The following is a 19,199-nucleotide window of genomic DNA, read 5'->3' as shown; positions in this document are numbered from 1 at the left end:
AAAAAACTAACACAGACTTCTTAGATTTCTGTTATTACAATACATAAATATATATATATATATATATATATATATATATATATATATATATATATATATATATACTCACTGGCCACTTTATTAATTGCCATAAATGTATACCTTTTGTTGACATTGTCAGAAATCTGTTTATTATTGAGGTTGTAGTTTGCAGTGGAGTTGTACTGGACTACATTGTATTAAGAGGTGTTATTAATTAATGAGGGCTGCCCCTATCTTAGTAGATTAGACAACTAACTAATCGTCAGTCGTTTTGGTCTTAGTCGACTGATATGTCTTTAGTCGATTAGTCTTTTTTTGGGCTTTTTTTCATGCAGAATGACTTATTTCCAAAAAACTTATGAGCACATCTCTGGCAAACACGAGATTTTAAGTGTGTGATTCTTTGTGGAGAAACTCAGTCTTACTGATCTCTCGATTAAATTAATCGATTAGTTGAAAAATAATTTCTCTGGTCGAGGACAGCCCTATATGAGGAAAAACCTCTCAACATAATGCAGTCCAACACCACCACTATCTATGACCTCAGTGCTAAACATATGATTGAATTAACACCTCTATGACAGTGAAAAAAAACTAAATATTATAGGTATCATAAAAAACTAAACATTATATGTATCATAAAAGTTAACTTTATGGCAGGATTGTTGCCTACTAGATTGTACAGGTGTACCTAATAAAGTGGCCAGTGAGTGTATATATATATATATATATATATATATATATATAATTTACCTTGTCCTCAGTTGCAGTGGAAAGCCTCCACTGAGACACTAGAGGCCGCTCTTGAGGTGAGAAGAGGCTACAGCCAGCAGCAGAGCCAGAGCAGCTCAGTGGCTTCCTCGTTTGACAGCAGGGCTTGTTCTTGCTTTACAGCTCAAAAACAACAAGGATGAAGATTTGAAGGGACGATGCGGCACCTAGAGATAACCGAGGAGAGGTTTAGCTAGCTGAGAGCCCGTCAGATTCACCCTCTATCTCCCGGTCTGTGTGTGTGAGCTACTAAACCAACACCAGGCAACTCGAGTACATCGACTAAACTGCAGATGAATGTCTTCAGTGCATTTGTTGTTGTTAGCTGCTAATGCTAACCACAGAAGAAGTTGCGAGCTAGCTAGCTGGCCTAGCTAAGCTACTGGTTAAAGAAGCGAGGAGGAGATAACACATGTTTGATTGACTTAAACTGGGCTCTGTGTAGCTGATGGAGCCAGCTAACATTAGCTTCAGTAGTCAAACAACTGCAGCTTTGGTTAAGCTTTTAAAGTAGTAACTAGTAGTTACCAGAGGTTAGTTAGCTTAGCCAGTTAGCCACCACTACTGCTGGAAGAATGAGTAGGAAACAGCATCACTATAAAGGAGCAGAGGTCAGCTGCTGCGTCAAATACTTCTTATTTGGATTCAACATTTTATTCTGGGTAAGTTAATACACTTTATGTGTGTCTTTTGTCTATCAATATCATAAGAAACAACGCTTTAAGTCTCATTCAATGTCCTGGATGGGAGTGGGTGAGCTTGGACTGAAATGATCCCTGAAGGTGTGATCATTTAAGTTCATTTAAGTTACTAGACAAGTGTTGAATTAGTTTCCTGACATGTGTTGTTTCATTGTTTATGTGTGTTAACCAACATTACCTTGTTCACTTGATTGTCCCAGAGGAAGTCACTAATGTTAGCATTCATTCATATTACTGTTAGTCAGGTGTGTTATAGTTAGTTAAGTCTTTAAAACATTATTATCATTACTTAAATATTCACTTCTTTTACACCTCTACTTGTTCTCAAGTCTTTTTCTTTATTAGCCTGGGGGCATCTGCAACTTTTCCTTTTATGAAACTCTGAAATAAATGGCTAATAGTGTTGAGTAGCTAAGTCACAAAGATCAGTATATTAGTCTCCTGCCATGTGTTGTTGTTGTTTCATAAGTTAATACAGTCTTTTTTCTATCAATATCATATTAAAGTGTCATTAAATGTGCTGGTAAAGTTAGCTTCACGTTGGGAGTTGGTGAGCTTGAACTGAAATGATCTCCTGAGGTGTCAGTAATCTGATCATTTAAGTTACTAGAAAAGTGTTGAGTTAGTTTCCTGACATGTGTTGTTGTTGTTGTTTATGTGTGTTAACCAACATAAGCTTGTTCACTTGATTGTCCCAGAGGAAGTCACTAATGTTTGCATTCATTCATATTACTGTTAGTCAGGTGTGTTATAGTTAGTTGAGTCTTTAAAACATTATTATCATTACTTTAAAATATTCACTTCTTTTACACCTCTACTTGTTCTCAAGTCTTTTTCTTTATTAGCCTGGGGGCATCTGCAACTTTTCCTTTTATGAAACTCTGAAATAAATGGCTAATAGTGTTGAGAAGCTAAGTCACAATATAAATAAATATCAAAATAAGATAATACAGTCTTTTTCATATCAATATCATATTAAAGTGTCATTAAATGTGCTGGTGAAGTGAGCTCAACATTAGCACCCTTTGGAGTTTGAACTTAAATGATCCCTAAAGGTGTCAGTAATCTGATCATTTAAGTTACTAGAAAGGTATTAAATTAAGTCTCCTGCCATGTGTTGTTGTTGTTGTTGTTGTTTATGTGTGTTAACCAACCTTAGCTTGTTCACTTCCTAGAGGAAGTCACTAATGTTCATAACTTTGAAATATGCACTTCTTTTAGCAGACCTACTTATTCTCAAGTCTTTATTAGCCTGAGGCAGCTGCAACTTTTTCTTTTTATGAAACTCTGACATGAATGGCTTATAGTGGCGAGTAGCTTCAGTCACAGATATCACCAGTCGCTTTAATTAGACTAGCTAATGTTTCTTCATTGGCTAACTATAGTTCCTAGAAGACTCAAGAGACATACACTGATGGTTTTATTGTCTGTATGAGTAGCTGGTGGAGATACACCCTACCATAGACAAAAGCTAGACTGATGTTAGTTTCTCTCCCTGCTCTAATTCAGTAGTAAGGATTGGTACCATTGTGTCTGTGTGTTTTGAGAAATGACATGAGTCTCGTCTGTATTGTTGAGCCAGTGGCAAGTGAGCCCACATCTCCTTCACAAAGCCCCCCCTCCCTCCATATTTATCCCTCCTCAGTCTGAAAAGTTCCTCTGTTAAGCCTCCTTCCACTCCTCCCTCCTCAGCCGTCTGCATTGCGTCTGTGCGTCTGGTGTATTATAATGTCTGTGAGTGAAGGAATGGCGTGTCTGTGTTCCCCAGAGGGTCTTCCCACACGGACCTGAATACTACCCAGCCCTCCTCTTTTCAAGCACCCCTTTTCACTCCCTCCACCACCATAGTGCTCGGGCTCTGCAGGACAGCATTGTTTCTCTCAACTCACACACCCACTAACGCACAAAGAGGGATGGTGATAACAAAGACTGAGGGGGGATGAGGACAGGGTGTGATTCTGCGTTTTCTCCCCCCCATATGCTTGTTCTGATGGATTCATCAGGCACATGGGATCCACATGCAACTGGATCTCTTCCTATTCCTCCTCCTTTCATCACCACCTCCTCATTCCTCAACACTCCCCTTCAAATTATTACACTATAATCTGTCTTTTTTTCTTGTTGTGAAACGGAGGGGATATGAACTGCCAAACATGTCACCGGCCAGAGTTCTTTTTTAAAGAACAATGCACAGATTCATTTGACAATTGGCCTCACAAATGAAAAGTGCTCTGTAATTCAATAGGACTGAGCAATCAACCGGGAAATATTGAGTCATAAGGCTGTAGTGTTGTGTCTGACTCATATTGCGTTCTTTCAGACTGTTTTGACACCCAGGCCAAGCTAACAGTCCTGTGTCTGAGCTCGCTGGGAAACTGTAGAACAAGTTCCAGCTCGCTGGCTGTTTCCGTTAATAATCGCTAGAAGATGTTCTCCTCTTGTCTGTGCGCCGCCAAACAGGATTTGACAGACAAGCTAGTGCATTGGTGAAATAGAGAGAGATGGGGTTTATTCTCCACAAATCAACCCATTTGTCTTCCCCATAGTGATCTTGTCAGGCTTGAAAATGCTGTCCAAATTGAGACAGAATGCTTGTAAGACCCTAAATTTTGTGAACAAAATAGAGCAGTAAAAACCCAGAACCTCATTTTCTGTGTGAATTCCTCGAGCGCCAGAGCTCGCTGGTGACAGCCAGACGTTCTCACCCAAGAACAACATACCTTCTCTCGTCCTGACAATAGACGCATTCCTCCACATCCACTTAATTAATCATATTTTCTGCCCGAGCTGCTGAAATGTTTGGAAGCTCTGCATGCTGTAATTAAGCGCTTGTTAAGCTGTAAGCAAGTTGCTGAGTTGCTTTGGATGCAGGCTGTGTGTTATTAGCCAGCTCCAGCTATAAGTGTGACTGTTCACATTAAGCACTTAAATGCACATCGGGTTAGCGCATCACAGGTGGTAGACAGCTGTAAAGAAGTGTGAATGCAGCCATTCGAGGACACATCACTCTAGTCACATTTAGAGGTAGACGGGGGATCATGTTTCCACACGTTGTATATACTCGGTATGCATCTCTGATTGCATTGGAAGAGAGCATAGTATACTTTTGGAATAGCATTGCTACACAACAGCTTAGGTCCATTTTGACTTCCTGTCAGCTGATGTCATTCACTGATGGTGCCTTCAAATGAAACTCGTGAGCTAGTGTTTACAACATTGGAAGTCGTTTACACAATATGCTTGGCGTTGAAGTGGTTAAGTCTCGAGAACCCCGCTGCTAAGCAACGGCAATATTAACGTTACTGTCGGCGTCGAGAATCCACAGAGGCAAACAATTTAGCAAGCTAGCAGGCGGGTAACATAATGCAGGAAATGCATAGGCATAATTATTATGCACCGTCATTTCTGACAACGTCAACAAACATGTCACAACTCGTGAAGTTGGAGCTTTCAGAAACTTTCCACTGACGAGGTTGTGAATACCACAAGAAGGGGGGCGTTCATATGGACTCTTCTTGTGAACACGGTAAACATGACCCCATTTGAAGGCACCATTACACTGCAACAGGAAATAAACCGGGACACATTTGGGAATGTTTACAACTGGAAATGGTCTAATTGGTTAATTAATTAATTAATTAATCGATTGAAAATGAATCGTTTAAGTTTTTTTTTCATGGAAAAATGCCAAACATTTTCTGTCTCCAGCCTCTCAAATGGGAGCATTTTATGCTTTTTTTGTCTTATTATAGGATTGTTATCTGAATATCGATTTGTTTTTTGGACCATTGATCAGACAAAACAAGAAATTTTAATATGTCACCTCAGGCTCATGGGAATTTTCACTATTTCCGGACAATTGCTTGACAAATGTATTAATTGATTCATCAAGAATATAATCTGCAGATTAATCGATAATACAAAATAATTGTTAGTTGCACCCCATAGTGTATGGCTGGCATGCTAAACCTCTTAAACACATCTTATGTCTGACAAGGCACCAAATAACAGCTATTTTCCTCTCTTCTATTCTTATGTCTGAAGACAAATGTGTATGTTTTTCTGTTTAGTAGTATTTGCCATTTCACAGATAAAATCAAATGTCCAGTCACAGGGGAATTTTTCTTTTCTGGTTTATTTTGGTTTCGTTCTGATACTCCATGTCAAGTGTGCTCTGTGTCATGTGGGTCTACACAATATCTGGGTGTATCTGGATACACGATAAATAATAGCTTTGAACAGGAACCTAACCTTCTGTCCATTATAGCCTCAGCCTCGAGTGTCCGTAGTCCATTCCAGTCAGATCTATTCTGGCCCTGAGCTTGTTTCAGTTACACGCTGTTGTAATTAATCAGCCAAATTTGATACGTTGATTTGGCATTATCAAGTGTGAATGCAAATGATGCGGAAGCCTCACATCTTATCCACTCCGTTGGCAGTGCCGCTGACATCATATCACCGAAGAATGGCTGCGTTCACACACGGCCAGCCACATTAGAGATTCAGCTTTTTAGGGAGTCAACGAAAGGGCAGTCACACTTGAGTAAGTCTATAGCCCGTGTATTTGTGTGTGTCCAGGCAGCATGGAGCTTGGTTTGTCTGCTAGTTAGTTGAGGTTAATGGGATCAGCTGGCTTAGGGAGGCATCTTCTCAAGTGTTGATAATCTCTCTGTCCCTGTCGAGAAGAGGCCCTCGCTCAGGGACGCACACATCTTGCCGCAGCACTTGACAGAAAAATAACCTGAACAGTCTGATTTGAATAACGAGGCAAATACATGGACATCTAGTTCCAGGCTTTGTTTATTTGCTGTGATAACAGCACATAGATTAGATGGAATGATGCAAATGTACAGAAGAAAGAGAAACAAATGACTTACCAAAGCAGGTGAGATTTAAAGAAACAAATCCTGAGGGTCTTTTTAAAACGTCTTGTCTCCACATAAACAGAAGCAATGAGAAAGAACAAAGACGCAGTACTGCCTGTGCTTTTTCTTGGATTTATTGCTTAATTGCTGAGAGATACAAGGAGATAAATGTGGATCTCATGTAAAATTAGCATCTTATGTTAACTTTCACTTTTATCCAGCGCTCAGTAAAAAGCACTGATTACCTGGAGAACATTTTAGTCTCCTAGTAGCATTGACAGAGTTTAAGCACAGGGCGTGTTTCAATGCCACCGACTGACCTGGATTTGACTCTGGCTGCTCACACTGTGGGAAAAGTAGATGAAAGGAAATAACATAAGCACTGTACAAAGGCAGGTTCAGTTCAGTTTCTATGTACTCATTCAGTCAAATTCACTTCAATCCAAACATATTGTCCTGTGAGGGAAGTTTGGTTTGCAGATAGGGCTTTAAAAAAGGTTCAGTATATGCTTACATGTTAAAATAGTGTGTTAGGCTCATACAGCAACAGACAGATTTAGTTGAGCTTGATTTTTTTGTTTGTTGTTGCTTAAATTGACGGCATTTTAAGTTTCGTTCAGCAGTCTGGCCTCTCCGAAAAAGGGCTCAATTATTTTGTGTTTTATAAATAAAGTTAATGAGGCTATTTTGAGATAGAGATTGAGAAATAGTGGAAGAGATAGTAAGCCAAAATGACAGGGAGGGTACCAGGCATGGATACCTCCTTAGCTGTCTCATTTAGTGCTGCCTTCAAGGTCGCGTCAGACTGCAGCAGGTGGAAAATCCAACTTGACAAGTCTTTTGACCGGAAATAATAACAAAATTGTCCATATAATAGAAGTACTTTTCTGTTGTCTGGCTATGTTTTATTTTAGAAACACCAGAATGAACAGGATTTCTTTTCTTCCTGCTTTATTGGATATTACACAGGAGAGAACAAACAGGAGGGAAGGTAAAAGAGAGTGTGATGCGTCCATACTGAACCACCGGGGTATTGATGATTTGCAATTAGCCATATGTATGAAATGTCTGCTTTATCCATATTATATGGATACTTTTTGAAGCACTTGAAGGCAGCACTAGATTCTGGTAATGTTCTTATACAAATCCAAGCTATTCTTAATGATCTCTGGCTAATTATGACAATTTTAAATGTTTCCCAAATGTAATGGTAGATATCAACCATTAACCATTAAGGAAATACAAGCTTTCATGTGAGGCAGATATTACCCAAAGTTCCATCAACTCTTGAGCAATGGGAATGAGACAGGAAGTACATCAGCCATTTGTGACAGTGGGCAGGAATTTACTAGAAAACGTATACCTTGAAAATACAAAATCGGTAAAACATAACTTTCTTAAGTTCCTTTTTTCTTTTTATTGCTGCGTTAAGCAACATTATTGCAACATCCTTAATGGGACTGCTACAGATCCTCATTTTAACATTTAATGTCTAATGTTGGGAATTTTAATTATTATGCAGGTTGAATAGCAGTCAAGTTGAGTGATTACTTGGCACCAAGTGTTCCAGCCACTTTGTTGCCCATTTGAGGGCAACTTCCTGGTGATATTTTCAAATCTAAGTGCCGCTTCAATGCATCTTTAATTTTGGGCTCTGGGTCTCATTTGGAATGAAGGTGCATGTTCAGTTTAGCCTTCAGGGGCCTTGTTATAGAAATATATCCTAACTACTTGTCCTATCTTCTGGTTTAAAAGATGGGAAAAGTCCAATCTTCCTATAACAGGAGCAATTCTTAAAACACTGAACTCAAAACTCAGAAACACACACTACCTCAAAGATTAACATGCAGACGTGTTCTTGTTTATAATAATGTTGGCTTACCCAAAGAGCCATATATATTACCATCCCTAGCTTTAGCTGTTGTCCTGAATGTACATTCCTCAATAACAAAGTCTGTCTGAAGCTAATCTTCTAATCAGTGTAATTAATATCCCAATTCTAATTTTCACAGTTAAGAATATTGGCAACATTTAAAGATTCTCTTTGGTTTAAAATGACAATAATTATTGAATGTTATATAATTAATCACGATTAAGCATTCACAACTGGTAATTATCCACAGTATCTAGAGAACCGTTCAGTAATGTTTGACTTTAGATGAAGAGTAGTTTCCATGCTGTAAAGGGAGAGTTGTTTACTCCGTCTCAGTTTATTGTGTTCTCTTTTTAATCTACATGGATTATTTAGAGTCAGAGGCTAAATGGTTTAATACTTCCCCTCCGTCAGTCTAATCTCTTCTACTTGATCTCCACGTGTTTACCTTGACTCTTCCTCAGTGTCTCTTTCCAGCTTAAGCCACCACACCCTTCACTACAACCGCTGTGACTACCAGGCCAACCCTGCAGCAACCCTCACAGTTACTGTTGTTGTTTGGCATACTGTCACATTGTTGGTCTTGTTATGTCTGCTGACGGATTGCCATCAGGTTACCTGCTTCCCCCGATTTAATCAGCTTCCCAACAATATGATTTAATCCAATTTCAATGGAGCTATTATATTTCAGGCTCTGCCGTTATAGTGTGCCTTAGTTAAGTTCATTACCGTCCCAAATCTCTTAGGAATGACGTTTTGTGGCAGCTAAGCAGTTGATTAGACAATAACATTATACGAATAGAACCACACTACCCAGTAATGGCTGATTTTTACTTAAATGCTGTCTGATTAGATATAATCCTGAAGCTGCACTGTTGTTAGACTTTGTTTCTTTAATAAAGCACATCTCTTCTACAAAATCCAAGAACAGAAGGAGGTCTTAAATTTTCAAATTTAGGACTGTATTATTATTATGCCTCACAGATGGTTATAGATTGCAATTTAGTATCCCTAGGAACACAGTTTTGGAATAATCCGTCAGTAAAAATCCAAATTGTGGAGCTCAATTGGGGCACTTGGAGTACAAGGACAATTAAACACTTATCAGATATAATTATGCAAAAAAGGGTTCAAACATTTACATTGACAAATCAGGATTTTTTAAATATAATTACATTTAAAAAACTGTTTTACTGCAATAAGCAGTTAACACTATGATTTAGTGTCAGGACCGTTTAAAGACGTAATTGAAGAAGGAAAAAAACAAACAATGAATTGGCAGAATATACAACATGCTGCTGAAGGAACAATCTAAACAATACTCACAGCAAAAGTTGTATGATAAATATAATATATGTCTCCATTTTAAAGAAGCCAACATAAAATGGAAGGAATTCAATATCTCTCTAACAGCATTACCACAAATGAAAAATCTACAGTTGATGACAAGATTATACTACACTAGAGATAAAATTCAAGTTTTATCCATATTCCTCTGATAGGTGTGTGAAGTGTGGTTATCAAGACTCCCCCTGTGCATTCCCTCTGGATCTGTACAAAAGTGAACAAACTGGTGTGGAATGAAATCCAAGAATGGATATCTATTACTTGTAAAACAAAAATTGAATTCTTGGCTTCGTGTATTTTTCAGAATGCCGGAAAAATGAGATATCTTACGGGATGGCATGTTATGTTTTCCTCCCTTGTTTATAAGAAACTCATTTTAAAACACTGGGGGGGAAAAAACAGACGCCCCTACTTTACAGATTTGGAAAGAATTTATGAGATATTCTTTGACCATAGAAAAGGATACAGGACATGGAACTAATGTAATGTGTGTGTTTGTTTGTGTGTGTGATGGGGGGTCGGGATGAGAGGTATACGTGTATGTACAATGTACATGTGTCTTGTCTCTTATGCCTTGTGTATATGACTATGAATGTTTTATGGCCATCTCAAGCAGTCCCCCCGGGGCTTTTCGAAATTCTCTTTTTTGCCACGTTTTAAACTGTGAGCCCTACATCTATCCTTCACTGGGATGGGAGGCTAATGCCGAAGGGATTTTCCTTAACTCTCAAGATATCAGATCCTGCAGCCTCTTAAGCGGCCCAGTGCAATGACTCTAACCTGCAATAACCTGCAGATGTAATGATTCACTCTGTCTATCCACGGCAAGTTAAGACACCTTCTCAGGAGACAGTCAGCTGTGTTTTTAAGGTTCTGAAAGCCAATTTTCTCAATTGTCGCACTATTAACGATCCGTTTTAGAAGAACGCTGGTTATTTTCAAAGAGATTTCTGTATCTGTGTTTTGACTATGCTCTTCTTGCATGTTTGATGTGGGTGGTGCTGCCGCCGGGAAAAGGTGATGTCATGGATTACTGTGTGGATCAATTGGAGTTTAACAACAGACAGTTGTTGGGTTGTTTGCACATGTTGTCAGGGAGACACACCACTGTAAATCAAAAGTGATCAAAACAACACACAGTCCTGATAGACAGTTCTATTAATTTGTCACTGAGAAAGTTTTTTTTTATCTTTAACTTTGGTTAATGCTTATTAAGTCTCAAATATTTCTTCATTATTTCAGAGCTTCTTTCCGTCTGACAGTGAATCCTCTTCTGTGTGCTTTGTTTTACAGTTACTAGGAGCCGCATTCTTGGGCATAGGCCTGTGGGCATGGGCGGAGAAGGTAAGTAAACACGTCACACACTGTTGAAGTACGAGACGATCGCCTCAACAGCATAGCTAAAATTCTTCTCCCTATATTCCTGCAGGACTAAGCATGAAGTACAATGTGCAGTGTTTAGATGAAAACGGGGCTTTTATGAGAAGTGGTGCGAACAATAAAGGCACGCTTTGTAGCACTTAAAGGCACATTACCTGATAATGGTCCTGGTAAACATATCATGGTCGTCTCAGGAAATGGATTATGTTGCTACAGCTCAAGTGTGAGTTGTGACTGTTAAAGTTTTGTTGAGCCTATATGCTTTTCCAATAGTTTAACAGAAGCTAGTCACAGGCAGAGCTACAAATAAGGAGTCAAAATTACAAACAGATTTGACTCATATCCACCAGGAATTCAATGCCTTTGCTCATCACAAAATGAATACTGTTTATTTTTCCACAGTATACTAGCAACAAAGGGCAGGTGCTGCCATTAACCTCTCATGTGCAGTGGATCATGGCCACATTTAAAACTCCTTCCCATCGAGTTAACAGTCAATTTGTTCATTAATTAGCTAGAAATTGTACCGGTCTGTTCAGTAAATGCTGCACCAGCGTGGAAGCATGTACTGATTAGCAACGTCTGGTCATGAACTCTGTGCAAATAGGCCTGCACCGGAGCACCTTGGTGGAACAGCGTGAATAATTTAAAGGGATTAGGCCGAATGATGAATAGCGGGTCCTGGAAAGGCATAATGGTGAGTTTGGGTCTCAGTGACTATGATTAGTTTCTAGCCTGCTGCGTTCAGCCAGACTACATTGTTTCTGGGCTTCATGCTTAAATTCAAATGGAGGTACTTTAGTCTGCGCGAGTGCCATTAAAACCCCAGAATGCTTCTGTCCTGTAGTTGTTTCGTAGCTCAGTGCAGTGGGAGCTTAACTTAAGCAGTGTGAGATTTCGGCGTCTTGGGCTTTAGCTGCAAGTGTTTGACATGTGCGCAACTGTGTATGTGACAAGCAAACAGCATGTCAGAACTGAGAGCAGGCGGCCACATTTACAGATGATAACCCTGTCGGGATCTCTCTCAAGATGGGTGAGAAATCTAGAAAGAGGTGGTGAGAGATCATGCATGAACCAGAACACACACTTTTACTCACAAACTGCACTTCCCTCTAGTGTGCCACCCTATTTGACTCATCTTCCAGTGAGCCCACTCTTTGGCGTCAGGGGTGTCATTTCTAGTTGAGAAATGTGTCAATGTGAGGGCATGATGATGCAGTCCAGAGGCTGACAGGAAAACATGTTGGACACACTGTGGCCTCGGGGGCTGCGAGGGCAGGATATGCAGACAGGAAGGACAGATGTCTGTTTGTGAATGTTTGCTCTGAGCTGTGCCTCTACTTATTTCATAGGTTGGACAGAGATCTACCAGAGAGTTGAAGATAAATTGATTAAAAAAAACCTCTGGGGGGGGTGTTATTGTATTTAGAAAGCAACATACTTTGTAGATCCCATTCTAATCAAATAACAGTATTGCGTTTAATAGATTTTTCTGCTGCGCTGCTTCTGCATCTCTGAACAGGGCAGCCCCAGCCAGCTGGCCTCTTGGCTGTGCCATTAGTTAAATTCTCACTATTTCTCTTTGACATCACAATCCCTTTTCAAGGTGTGTTTTTGTAGAGAGAGGAATTTTGCCAGGACCTTGTAATGGACACATTAAGGTTTGATTTTTTTAAATGTTATAATCAGAATTTTTAACCACTCTCTTTTTTCGCTTCCCCTCAGGGCGTGCTGGCCAATCTGTCATCCATCACAGACCTAGGGGGCTTCGACCCCGTGTGGCTCTTCATCGTCGTAGGAGGGGTCATGTTCATCCTGGGCTTCGCTGGCTGTATCGGAGCGCTCAGAGAGAACACTACCCTGCTTAAATTTGTAAGCCAGCTCCCGACTTTTCCGAGCACAGACACCATTTCCAACCACTTCACACCCCCTTTAATTCTGCACTTCACACCAAAGCTGAGGCTGTCACTGCAGCAGGTGACTCACCCCAGCCAAATGCTATGGGTGGTTGCATGATACGGATATGTGTTATCTCATCACTAAACCAAGTAATGACCAGAAACACTGATCCGTGCCTAAGTCACCAAAAAATGTTCTCTCTGTTAAGTACTTTTGTCTTTTGATCCGTAAAATAGAATTATTCTCAAGCCGAAAGCCATGACAGCATCATTTTGGGAGGTTTTGTTTGTGTTCAGCTGTATTGATAACTACATGTGACGGACGCAGACAAACTTGCCTTGTTGCTGGCTGCGATTCTGAGTAGCTATTAACTCCAGCCGATGTCCATTAGCAGCAGTAAGTCAGGCGTCAGAGCGAGGAGCTAATGTGGCTTTTGTGCATTTATCATTAGCCCCGTCTCCTCCTGCATTTACCGTAAAGGGATGATATAACGGCACCTCTGGGACTGCGGGTTTTTGTTGCCACACTCTCACTCAGCATATCAGAACAGGCCCTACAACCAGACCTGCACAGGGACATTACATCAGAGCTATTGTTCCTCTTTGAATTCTTTTACGAGAAATGCTAGAAGTAATGTTATTAGTGTTCTGATCCTTAAAGAAAACAGGATTGTCTTTGGCGCACCCAGATTCCCTGATTGAAGTGACAGATTTATTGTTTTCTGCTTGTGTGTGTCGTGTACTTCCCAGTTTTCTGTGTTCCTGGGATTGATCTTCTTCTTGGAGCTGACTGCGGGGATCCTTGCCTTCGTCTTTAAAGACTGGATCAAAGACCAGCTCAACTTTTTCATCAACAATAATGTCAAGGCCTACCGCGATGACATCGACTTGCAGAATCTCATTGACTTTGCCCAGGAATATGTAAGTCCACGCCTACTAACTGAAACTCATGTGTCACTGACAGTAAAAATTCCAACTTCCTTATAACAGCTCATGATTCTTGCCTGGAGGAAGTCACTCCCTTCTCTGGAAGTTTTGTTTCGTTATACAAGTTTCCCAACAGATCTTGAATCAGCTCTTTTCTGGGCAGAGAGGAGACTGAGTCAGCCACTGCAATTGTGGAGTAAATCTCATGATTAATGTGACTGTGTTTCCCTCAAATGATTATCCAATTACATGAATGAGACAGTTTAGATAATTGGCTCCCGTGTGTAAACGCTGGACTCTGTCACAAACGCACTGCAAAGGCGATTAGATCCGCTGTTGTCTCGCCATTTGTGTCTCACTATCTGTAGTAGCTACCCGCCACAGTAAGCCGGCTACCCACCCAAGCTGACCTGAGCCCGGCGCTAAAGAGCCGTTTCAAGACCAGATCAGAGGAAATAAATCCGTCCGTTAACCGGAGTCGACTGTTTAATCTCTGTCTGTGTTTGCTGCCGTCTCAGTGGTCATGCTGTGGAGCCCACGGGGCAGACGACTGGAACCTGAACATCTACTTCAACTGCACTGACATGAACCCCAGTAGGGAGCGCTGTGGAGTCCCCTTCTCCTGCTGTGTCAAAGACCCTGCAGTGAGTCACTCAACCATAATAGAGAATGATTAATCATGCATAATTATACGTCATGATTTGAATTCATAACCTAGTATAGAGCTGTAACGATTAGTCGACAGAAAATTCATCTGCAACTATCTTCTTGATAACAGAATAATTGTTTTAGTCATTTTTTTAAGCAAAAATGCTATCTGTTGTGATGATCTGATGCTTTATGGTCATGTATGATAGTGTACTGAATATTTTTTGGTGCTGGACTTGTTGGTCAGACAAAACAAGACATTTTCAGACGTTACCTTGGATTCCTAATGGGCGTTTTTCACTATTTTCTGACATTTTATAGACAAAAAGATAGCTGAAATGAAGAAGATTTACATATTTTGGTGTTGTTTTTACAGGAGGATGTCATCAACACGCAGTGTGGTTATGATGTTCGGCTTCAAGGGGTTTGTATCTCTATATATTTAACCCTATATTAGGTTTACTTCACACTCCAGTTATTCTTTGGTCAAGACACACAGTAGCTCTCTGAAAATGTATATTGTGATTTGTGTTGATTTTCTAGTAAATCTAGATTGGTTAAAAGTCTAATAACATTATAGAAGTTAAACAGAACCAGTTCTCATTCACAGTACGGTCAGTGACGGTATAGTGGAGCATGATTGGCAGGCAGTGGCAGCCTTTCTGGTTAAAATGGCGGTGAAGCTGCCGAGTAGTCCTGAGGTGCGGGTTGATTGACAAGCTGCAAACCTGTTTGATTGAAACGATGTAAGCATTTGTGGAGGGGTGGAATGGCAATCAGGTTCATTTGTATTGGGCTTGATTGCTCGTCTCAAACCCCCAGTAAAACTGGATTAATGGTTTGAATAAAATAACACTGAATGGAACCAATCAAAGTTTGAATTTATGTCATCTTTACTTCACGTTCTTGATGAGAAAGATGTAGAAAAGTTTCCTTTTTAATGTGCTCCTAGAAACAGTTGGCCAACACGGCAGACACAGAGAACGTGTAGGGTTAAGTTGCACACATGCTCCTCTTCGTGCTTCTTGCCTTAATAACAGATTGGTCTTCTAACAGGGATAATTAGGCTCCAGTTATAGCCTAGAGAGCAGCCTTACTACGCTCTGTAATTGGCGACTCGGTGGGTTATGCCAGTCCGTTCCTTTTCCCTCTGTGTGTGGGTGTGGTGGTTACAACTCACTGCACTGCAGTCAGAAAGATTTCTGTTGCTAGGCGCACTGCAATACAGTGAACCAACCACCTGCCACTGAGTTGGTATGAATTAATTTCCCCTGTGTGCTCTTCTGCTAATGCCCTGGCCATTGACATTTCGCTGAAACTATCAGTGATGTGCAATAAGTTCCTGTACAGCTTGTTTATGGAGCGCAGGCCGGGGGAGAGGAAGAGCAGGAGACGCGGGGAGGACAGCGGCACAGAAAAAGGCAGAGGGCTGAAATAGCTTCAGAGGAAGTTCACAGCCAGAACAACAACGTGTTTCCTGCTTTTTTATTGGCTGCCGAGGGGCTCCCTTTATCTACCATTGGTTGAAAACTAGCTTTCAGGTCCTGCAAGAGAACAAAGGGTTTGCCTGGTTGACTTTGTCTTGAAGAGTAACAAAGAGAGCATTGTATCGAGTACTGTTCACACCCATTCTTACTCCCCGTTTTAGTGTCTTTGCAGCTCTAAATTACCCCTTTTTATGTCTATCTCTGTGAATAGAGCATGTACATCATCGTGTGAGTCTGACAACACACACAGCCATCTGTCCGGTAACAGGAAACAGCTTCTGCCTGTTTGTTCAGTCCTGATAGGGTCCTCCAAAAAAAAGGATTACACTGCCTTGATATTCCTCCATGATGTCCAGACACTGACCCGTTGTAATCTAAGAGTGACTCAGCTGTCACTCTCTCCTCAGCGGTGAAGGAGTCATATTGATAGTCAAAATGCTATCCGTGTTTGTTTTTGTTCAGCATTAGTCATAGGCCAGAGTTCAGATGTTTGTTTAAATCATGCAAAAGGCCAATGTCCTCTCTGAGAACTGATCATTTTAGCGTAACAATTTATTCACTCTTAATTTGAATGAACTTCTAATCTGTTTTTGTTTTTTAAAAAAGGACCTGGACCGGCAGAAATATATCTACACCAAGGGCTGCGTGGTTCAGTTTGAGAAGTGGCTTCAGGACAACCTGATTATTGTAGCTGGAATCTTTGTTGGTATTGCACTTTTACAGGTAAGAAGTCCTCGTTTGTAGATTATTTCTTTCTTGCAAACATTTAAATGAGCTAGTGCGTTTGAAATGAGGTGTTTACCCTAAAACTAACATGTCTTAGTTCTGGTTTTGTATCATCATTGCCATCTAGTGGTGACAACGGGTAACATCAAGCAAACCCCTGCAATACAGCAGTCTGCTCTTTCTTTTTTTAAAGCAGTTTTCTGGTGTAATTGTCTGTAAACATCGCTTGACCTGATGCCTTGTGTGGTTTCCTCTTCAGATTTTTGGTATCTGCCTTGCTCAAAACCTGGTGAGTGACGTCAAAGCAGTCAAAGCCAACTGGTGACAGGAGAGGTGAAGCGAGGGAGCCCCGCCCCGTCGGCCCAGCCAGGTCAACACAGCACACTAAAGAGTCCCGTCCAGCTGAGGACGGAGAGCCGAGAACCTTCAACTCTGTCTACTCTCTTCCGTTGAGCTAAGCAGCAGCACATATGCACTCTCACACTTGTATACGTGCAGACACAAAGAGTTTACTGCCCTGTTTATCAGTGACACTTGAATGGGGAGAATGAATATCCCACACAAACCAAACAGTCAACTCCATGTTTACCACTCAGCTGGGATTTTAACCCAAATATACAGAGGACAGTCCTGCCTACTTTAGAGTTAGATCCTTTTTTTCTGTTTCCTCTTAATTTGTTTTTTTGGACAAGTGTATTTATCGGGCGCAGTTGCACAAGGACTCCTGTCAACTGGGAGATTGGAAGCCATGGATGAAACAAACAAAAAACAAATGAAAAGGGACAATAAGTCTCCTTTTTTTTTAGGGCAAGCATTACATTGTCCTCTGTCCACTCTGCAAGGGGTTGAACATCTCCTCCTACAAACAGCCTGTTTTTAACGTCCTCGTCCCCACTTCCTGCTGTAGGGAATCGTGGGTGGCTGGATGGTCGGCCAACAAACACATGGAATCCTCTGCGCATCATTTTTTTCTCTCCATTGTGACCTTTTATGACCACTGAAAAGACTGAACACTGGTTGGTCAAGTCTGCAACTTCAAATAATTTCAAGAGATTTTAATTCTATCTCAAAATGTAAAAAAAAAAAAAAAAAGTGCCATTAATTTCCAGTGATATTTTCTGTCTCCTTCTTGTTCCTTACATGGAATTTCTGCACCCCGCCCCACAATACCTCAGGGCCTGGCCGAAAATACATGCTTTCTGCCACCAGTTAAAAGCATATCTATTTTTTTTCCATCCATGTCTGTTGAATTTAGATAGACTAACTTGATGCAGAAAACACTGACAGTTCCTCGAAAGTCGCCCTGTTTGCCCTGCAGTGATTGTATTATCTGTTGATTTACTGAAGGATGTTCTATTGTATTACATGGAACGGCCTGGTGTGGTTAGGATCGTAGGGCTATGCTATACAGGGAAAAGGGTTTAATGATAGTTGAGATTGTTGTTTATCTCTGAGCATCCCTCAGGCACATGGGATTGCTGGTTTGGGGCCTTTTTTTACTTGACTTATGTTACCACATTTGTCTTATATTGTCGTCCTCTGCATATTGAAATAAGAATATTTGTGTGTTTTAAAGATGTACTTTATTCATCCTTTTTATTTCCTATCCTTTCATAGACACAGATTTTTTTATTCTGGGTTCATTGTTTGACTTCAGCAGGCACCTGTTTTACCTCTGCGAAATAGCTTCTTACTGTTGATGTTGTTAGCAGTCCTAATGGAGACCAAATGATATCAGCTGGCCACAAGCTAACTGCCAAGGTTTTGTCTGGCTTACAATTGTGATTTTATTAGGAATGCCAAGGATAACAAATAGCATTTCTAGATAGCCAAAATGTGAATTTATTGTCCCTTTTATGTGGGAAGTGCCAGTTGGAATGAGAAGTCAAACTACAATTAAAAATGTTACAGTATCGCTTTTATCTTTAATTCAATGTTGTGTCTTTTGTTTGGACTGGATTTTAAATATAATAGTAAGAATACGCCGTTTCCCTTTGATATCAGCAACGGCCTCTATATGACATGAATGCTGCTTTAACGTTGATTAGGTTGATATGTAGTACAATAACCGAGCTGACAACAAGTCTCACATCATGGCTTTTAAACAATTTGTTATTGTCTCCAGCCTGAGGAGATATTCAGATTATTATTTTTCTTCTCAAGTTTACACTTTGTTCTCAGCTTGTGTTGCCCTTTTGTTGTTCATTATAAAAAAAAACAGACTCTTGGATTATTAAGTCGCCCTCACAGCTTTTCATCTTCGTCCATGATGACTGGGTTCACTTGATACTTTTGTATATTTCTGTCTGCATTTAACCACTGCAGTTGTTTCTGGTTGTAGCAGTATCGCTCAGATGCACGGTCATGGTTTGGGTGGGGTTTACTGGACCACACACAGCCTCATATACAGACACACGCTGCAAAAAAAAACATGTTTTCAATTGCAGTGCACATAAGTTGAAAGATGAGTAGCATTAATATTCTGTGAGCAGCACACCAAACCCCGCTTCACTGAGTCTGTCTGTAGAATATATATACACACTCAGGAGCTTGTT

At 40.4% G+C, this 19,199-nt stretch overlaps 1 protein-coding gene across 1 annotated transcript; it reads left to right on the top strand.

Annotated features, from left to right (window-relative positions):
- The first annotated feature begins 845 nt into the window (after nt 1-845).
- Nucleotides 846-18,566, top strand: tspan17 (tetraspanin 17). Its single transcript, XM_074648217.1, has 8 exons — nt 846-1,454; nt 10,872-10,922; nt 12,684-12,830; nt 13,607-13,777; nt 14,302-14,427; nt 14,808-14,855; nt 16,525-16,641; nt 16,904-18,566. The coding sequence occupies exons 1-8, from the start codon at nt 1,368-1,370 to the stop codon at nt 16,967-16,969; spliced, it is 813 nt and encodes a 270-aa protein (XP_074504318.1). The 5' UTR covers nt 846-1,367; the 3' UTR covers nt 16,970-18,566.
- The last annotated feature ends 633 nt before the right edge of the window (nt 18,567-19,199 follow it).

The sequence above is a fragment of the Sebastes fasciatus genome, chromosome 10 (assembly GCF_043250625.1).
Source record: "Sebastes fasciatus isolate fSebFas1 chromosome 10, fSebFas1.pri, whole genome shotgun sequence".
Taxonomy (NCBI): domain Eukaryota; kingdom Metazoa; phylum Chordata; class Actinopteri; order Perciformes; family Sebastidae; genus Sebastes; species Sebastes fasciatus.
Note: the sequence above shows the minus strand (reverse complement) of the source record. Positions and strands in the feature narration are given on the sequence as shown.